Here is a 6,528-nt window from a genome sequence, read left to right as displayed (position 1 = left end):
CCAGTCACAGACACCATTGTGGAAACACTCAGCCTCTGTGATCACGGGAGTCCATGGCATATCTGAACCTGTGTTTCCATCTGTCACTCTCCACTTCCTCTGGAAAAGCCTAATGTCAACGTGACCTGCATCAGGTGATAGGATGTGGGCAGACATGACCTGCTCCATGGGAAGAAGCTGTGAGCGGCCTGGGGGATTCTGCCACACCCTCCTCTTCTTCTGTGTTGGAATGGTGGGCTCCTCTCACTTGGGGACCTTTTCCTCAGCCATCCTCCCAGAATGATGACGCACCTGGGGCAAACACAGCTGGGTCAGAGCCACACACCTTGAGGTCTGCACTTGAGGAAAGCACTCTGACTTGGAGTGTGGTTTGTTTTCTGCACATGAGAGCAACACACTCCCCAGGTGATCTTAGGTGCCTCCAAATCCACTGAGGCTGTGGCATGTGTCAGAAGGTCCTTTCTGCTCCTGGCTGACTGACCTTCTGTCCTGAGTACAAAGCGTTGTGTTTATGCAGGTGTCTGTTGATGGACACCTTTTTCTCACCTTTTTCTACTGGTAATCAAGTCTTTCTGAGACCCTGTTTTTCCTTCTTTTGTGTGTATACACACAAGGTGGAATTGCTAGGTAATACGACACTTCTATGTCAACCTGAGAAGTTGCCAAACTCTTTTCTGCGGTAGCTATAATATTTACATTCCCAGGAATAATGGATGAGGATTACAAATTATTAATTCACCAACATTGCTATCTTCCTTTTAAAAATTTTTATTACTTTTTTAATTTTAAATTTTATTGTTATTGACCAATTATTGTATATATTTGGGGGTATACAATATGACATTGGATAAATGTGGACTTTGTGTAATGATTAATGAAGATAATTACATATTTTCACCTGCAACATCTATATTTCTTTGTGATGAGATCAAAATCTTTTCTTCCAGCTTTTACAAAATACATATGATATACTATTAATTTTTGTCACCCTAATATGCAGCAGAACACCAGAATTCTTCCTACCATCTAACATACCCATTGACTAACTTCTCCCCTTTATCCCTCTTGCCTCTCCTGTCCAGACCCTGCTAATCACTTTCAGCTTCCATGAGATCTGCTTTTTCAGATTCTCTCTGTCAGTGAAATGATTAGTTTTCCTATGTTTATTTGAAGAGGTGTGAAATGCATCTCACTGTGGTTTTGATTTGCATCAAGTCTAACTTTTGGTCTCCACAAGTAAAGTTTTATTTGGAGTCAGTCACACCTTCCCATCTGTGTGTTGTCTATGGTGCCTGCCACCCTCATGGCAGAGCTGAGTCAGTATGAGAGACCATTTGGCCTGTGAAGCTCAAGACATTTATTATCTGCCCCTTCACAGAAGTTTTCTGGCCACTCCATTCAAGTAAGTAGGCAAGGTGAGAACCATGTTAGTGAATGTCTCTCAATCTCTCTCTTTCTCTCTCTCTCTCTCTATCTCTCTCTCTGTGTGTGTGTGTGTGTGTGTGTGTGTGTGTGTGTGTGTGTGAGCTTTCCTAGGTAAGAACTCCTTGGTGGAAGGTAGATATGATAGAATGACAATCCAGTACAGGTGTCCAAGTGCTCATCCTTGCAACCTGTAACTGTGTTACCTGACCTTTAGCATAAAACTGTGAATGTTGTCTTTAAAGATTATGGTGAATGCCCCAAATTGAAATATCTGATTATTATAAATGCCCTCTGTTCTCTTTCCTTTGTTTATTGTGATGGTTAGATATTGTTGCATAACAAACATTTCTAAATGCTGACAGTTTCATGTAATGGCTTTATTCAAATGGGACCTGATGGGAGGACTTATTCTGAGCTTGATTCAGTAAAAGTATATGCATGTTTTTGATAGCTGTAGCCTGCTATCACAATACTATGCAAGAATCCAGGATTGTTTGCAAGTTATGCTCTGGTTGGGATGATTGACATGATTCTTGAGTTTGAAGGACATATGTAATGGATGATATTGATATTGCTCATTCACTACCCTTTTAGTTGTTGTGAAAAAATTCAGAAAGTTGTGGATAGTTCACTTAGAACAACAGAGAATTCTTTTTTTTCTAGACAGCACTAGAAATTTTCAAGGAGAAATGGAAAATAAGAATTGCTCACCGATATTCAGTGAGAAAACCCCCTTACACATGGAGAGTAGTCTTCTACTCTTCAGTGATTATGTTTACAGTATGAAAAGTCATATTTTCATAGCAATACAATATGCAATGTACAAGTCTATCTCATCACATTTAAGGTCCTCTCTGATTCTGAGGTGAGATAAATTAACCTATTATTTCTCATTTACTTTCTGTTGCATCCTTCTCTTGGAGATGGAGATTACATAACTGGTTTTTCCCGTGGTAACGGTAGATACAGCAGAAACCAAGCTGCATAAGAAAACAGAATCCCAATAAAGAGAAGAAAAGCTTCTGCCAGTTACAAAAAAAAATAAATAAATTGGTTAAAAACTCACATTCTTAGGAAGAGCAGACAAGAACAGTGAGATACAAATTAACGATGACCCCAAGATAAAATTGTTGATCCTTTCCTCTCCTCCAGGATAAAAGTATGCACGTGACCTTTATTGTCAAGTGTGGGATTTTTCCACCTGAGGAGCACAGCACATGACAAAGTATTTTCGTACAATCAAACCAAAGTTTACTTGATATGATCTATGTCCTTAAAAGAAATTATTCTTCAGAAATTCATGTTGTCCCATTAAATAAATGGGGTTTTCCAATCTTTCCAACCCATGATGGAAAACAAATTTGAGGGAATGTGCAACCAAATAACAGTGAATGCTGTGTAGATGTCAGAGCAGAAATCTCATAAGGTGATTTACATACATTTTTTTGGAGAAGTTAAAATAAAAGAAATGGAGATTCCAGAAAGTAAATAGGAGACAGGTCTCATTCCACAATCTGGTGAAAATATTGTAATTTCTTGCTCTGAGGCTTCAAACCTTGCAACCAGCAGTAGTTTTGAAGGTCCAGGATAATGGGAGCTTTTATAGTTTCTCAAAGAGTATTTTCAGAGCACTCTTGATATCCTTATTCCTCAGACTATAGATGAAGGGGTTCAGCATGGGGGTGACCACAGTGTACATCACAGAGGCTGTGGCACTTGAGTGTGCATTTTGGGCAATGGAAGAACTAAGATACACTCCCAGGAGTGTGCAATAGAATAAGGAGACCACGGAGAGGTGAGATGCGCAGGTGGAGAAGGCTCTGTACTTGCCCTCTGCTGATGAGATGGCACAGATGGAGGATATGATCTTGGAGTAGGAGTAAAGGATACCACCGAGGGGTCCACCAGCCAGCAGCACAGCTGCAACATATATCACCAGGTCATTAAGGAAAGTGTCAGAACAGGCTCGGTGGACTACCTGATTAGGTTCACAGAAAAAGTGGGGGATTTCCAAGCCTGTGCTGAAGGACAGTCGCAGCACCATTAAGCTGTGCAATAAGGAATGGAGAGCACTCGTGAACCAGGATGCCAGCACCAGAAATCCACACAGCCTGGGGCTCATGATAAGCGTGTAGTGCAGGGGGTGGCAGATGGCCACAAACCGGTCATAGGCCATCACAGCCAGAAGGAAATTGTCCAGTCCTACAAATAATGCAAAAAAGTAAATCTGTATAATGCAGCCTGCATAGGTAATGACTTTACTTTGCATCTGGATGTTCACCAGCATCTTTGGGACCGTGGTGGAGGTGAAGCAGATGTCCACAAAGGACAGGTTGGAGAGGAAGAAGTACATGGGCGTGTGCAGGTGGGGGTCTGAAATGGTGGCCAGGATGATAAGCAGATTCCCTGTGACTGTGACCAGGTACATGGAGAAGAAAAGCCCAAAGATGAGGGGCTGTAGTTCTGGTTCCTCTGAAATTCCCAGAAGAAGAAATTCTGAAATTTTTGTGTCATTTTGTGCTTCCATGTGCTTTGATTGACACCAGGAAAGAGAAAATTAACATCACTAATTTTTCTATCTGGTTCCCTTTAAAGCATCCCCCATGCCATCTCTAATTAGGAATTCCGGTCCCTGTCCACTTTTTACCAATGGATCATATACTATACAGTTTTATGAACTACACTTTTTTGAAAGTATGGGATATAAGTTGGGTCCAACCATAATCCTTGCACTTTCTGGGCAGTAAGCTTTTAAAATAAAATATTCTTGCAGAAGAAATACAAGTATGTAAGGAAATGAATAAAAATCAGGACGATTTTGAGAATTTTCACCATAAAGAAATGATACATATTTGAGCAGATAGATTTTAACTTTATGTAATGTCTACATGTATTAAAACAACACATAGCATACCCTAAATCCATAGAGTTTCACTTTATCAGTTAAAATATTAAAAACGTATGGTGAATTCCACATTTGTATATACCTATAATGTACCAATTTATAAAACAATAAATAGACGGGGGTAAGGCTGGCGTTGTCCAGCAAGGTGAAAGGGGAAGGAGAAGGGATGAGGAACTGAAATGGAACAAATTATTTTCCATGCAAGTGTGATTATGTCAAAATGAACCTCATTGTTATGTACAGCTGTAAGGCACAACATTAAAAGTATTTCAAGAAGGAAATGATCCTATTACATGTCAGATGGTAATAATTGTCATAAAGAAATCATTGACAGGTAAAAAGAGTGGATGGAAGTGCTATTATTTATGGGGCACAGGCAAGACAGGTGAATAAGATGATATTTAAGTAGAGATCTCAAGATAGATTGATGAGATTGTCCACAGAGGTGTGTGCCTGTCTGGAGGAGTGAGCAGTGCAAAGGTCCTGTGGGTGATGCTCTTTCAAAACCAAGCCATGCTATCAACCAGAACAAACAGGAGGAGATCGGGGAAGGACCCAGCATGAGAACAAGGAGGAAGGAGGTGGCCTCCTTGACACTGCTGAAAGTTTGTGATTTCAAGATGCAGAGGGTCCTTTGTCCACATGTTGTTCCTTATCTTCTGTTTTAAGCAGATTTACTGAAGGGTAGTTATATCTGAAGAGCTGTGTGTATGTAATATGTACAATCTGATGAGTTCAGACACACGGAGCCCTGGTGCCTCTTATGTAATCAGTGCTATAGACACACACACATCACCTCCCAGAGAGTGCTTTTTAATTTTGTTTTGTTGTTTTCTGTGGTAAAAACAATTAGCCCCAGATCTATCCTCATAGCAGGACTTCAAGTTTAGAGTCATTTGTTACTACCTGGCCCTGTGTTGCATGGCAGGTGTCTGGAAATGAATGATCTTATATAACACTGACCATATACCCACTAAATCAGCCCACACATTCCTTCCTGCCCTCCCAGACACCGCACTGTCCCATGCATTCATGAGATTGACAGCTTTACAGATCATGCACATTAAATCATGAATTATTTTGATTTTAAAGGCATCCTGTGGATCCCTCCCAATATCTCTCAGTTATTTAGGATTCAGATGGCTGTGTTATAATAGTCACATGTAGGCCAGACAAGAACTGTACAAAAAAAAACTAAAAGCTTACATCCTTAATAAACATAGATGTAAAAATCCCCAACAAAATACAAGCAAAATGAACTCAACATCATGTAGGAAGATTATTTACAGTTCGGAATACATGAGCTCAAGGGCCCTGGCTCTGAGGTCTGCCCACTGTATATGAATCTCTATAAAATTCTGCACCTGCCATGGCCCTCCGACCTCCTCTTCCTGTGATGTACTCTTGTGGACGTTCTACCACAGATGCACTTATTACCCTGCACTCTTCCTTTGTCACCATAATATATAAGGTGCAAATGAGCAAAAATCTTACCTGCTTTGTTCACTTACATTATTTTCACAAGGGTTAAAAAAATTAGAACACATAGAAAAGATTTTGAAGTTAAAGGTCTGCAGAATAAAGAATGACAGGTGAATAAATGAATTCAAAACAACTGCATTAAATGAGATGAAAATTTAAAATAAATTTTAATAAAAAGATCTGAAGTATAAATAATGTAATCCCATCAACATGAGTCAACATTGCATTGGCAAACCCTTGGAAATAAAATAATAAAAATAGGTACTTCTTTAGGACCATTGGAAGAAATAATATCCAACAATATTATCTCATCCTATATAAAACAAATGCATCCAGATGTGCTTATGACCCCAGATACAATGGCAAGAATAATGAAATTAAGTCACATCTGTGATTGAAACATTCTCAGAGCTCCCTTTAGGAGTCTCACCATGCATTGAGCTGCATCCATTACATGTATTATCTCACTTATTCCTCAACTAAAAGAATTAATATTTATACCTATCATACAGAAAGGGAAACTCCATGAACATAATGGAACTTTTATGTGTAAAATGTAAGCTCTGAGAAAGATGCAGGCAAGCTTCAGTTGAGTGAAAAATATACATTCCACAGGGTTGCAGAAGATGATTGCTGCTCGTCCAAATAGAAGTAACCACCCAAGGCAGAAAGGCAGTGATCAGGAAAAACATAGGCAAGAAGATGGAAAAAGGCAC

General features: G+C 39.6%; 1 protein-coding gene across 1 annotated transcript; it reads right to left on the bottom strand.

Annotated features, from left to right (window-relative positions):
* Positions 1-3,025: 3,025 nt before the first annotated feature.
* Positions 3,026-3,952, bottom strand: LOC143638154 (olfactory receptor 7A17-like). Its single transcript, XM_077105710.1, has one exon. The coding sequence runs from the start codon at positions 3,950-3,952 to the stop codon at positions 3,026-3,028; it is 927 nt and encodes a 308-aa protein (XP_076961825.1).
* Positions 3,953-6,528: the final 2,576 nt, after the last annotated feature.

The sequence above is a fragment of the Callospermophilus lateralis genome, chromosome 1 (genome assembly GCF_048772815.1).
Source record: "Callospermophilus lateralis isolate mCalLat2 chromosome 1, mCalLat2.hap1, whole genome shotgun sequence".
NCBI classification, from domain to species: domain Eukaryota; kingdom Metazoa; phylum Chordata; class Mammalia; order Rodentia; family Sciuridae; genus Callospermophilus; species Callospermophilus lateralis.
This window is presented reverse-complemented; position numbering and strand designations above follow the sequence as displayed.

Excerpts from the sequence above, each read along its gene's own strand:
- LOC143638154 (XM_077105710.1), bottom strand. The coding sequence starts at position 3,952 with ATGGAAGCACAAAATGACACAAAAATTTCAGAATTTCTTCTTCTGGGA.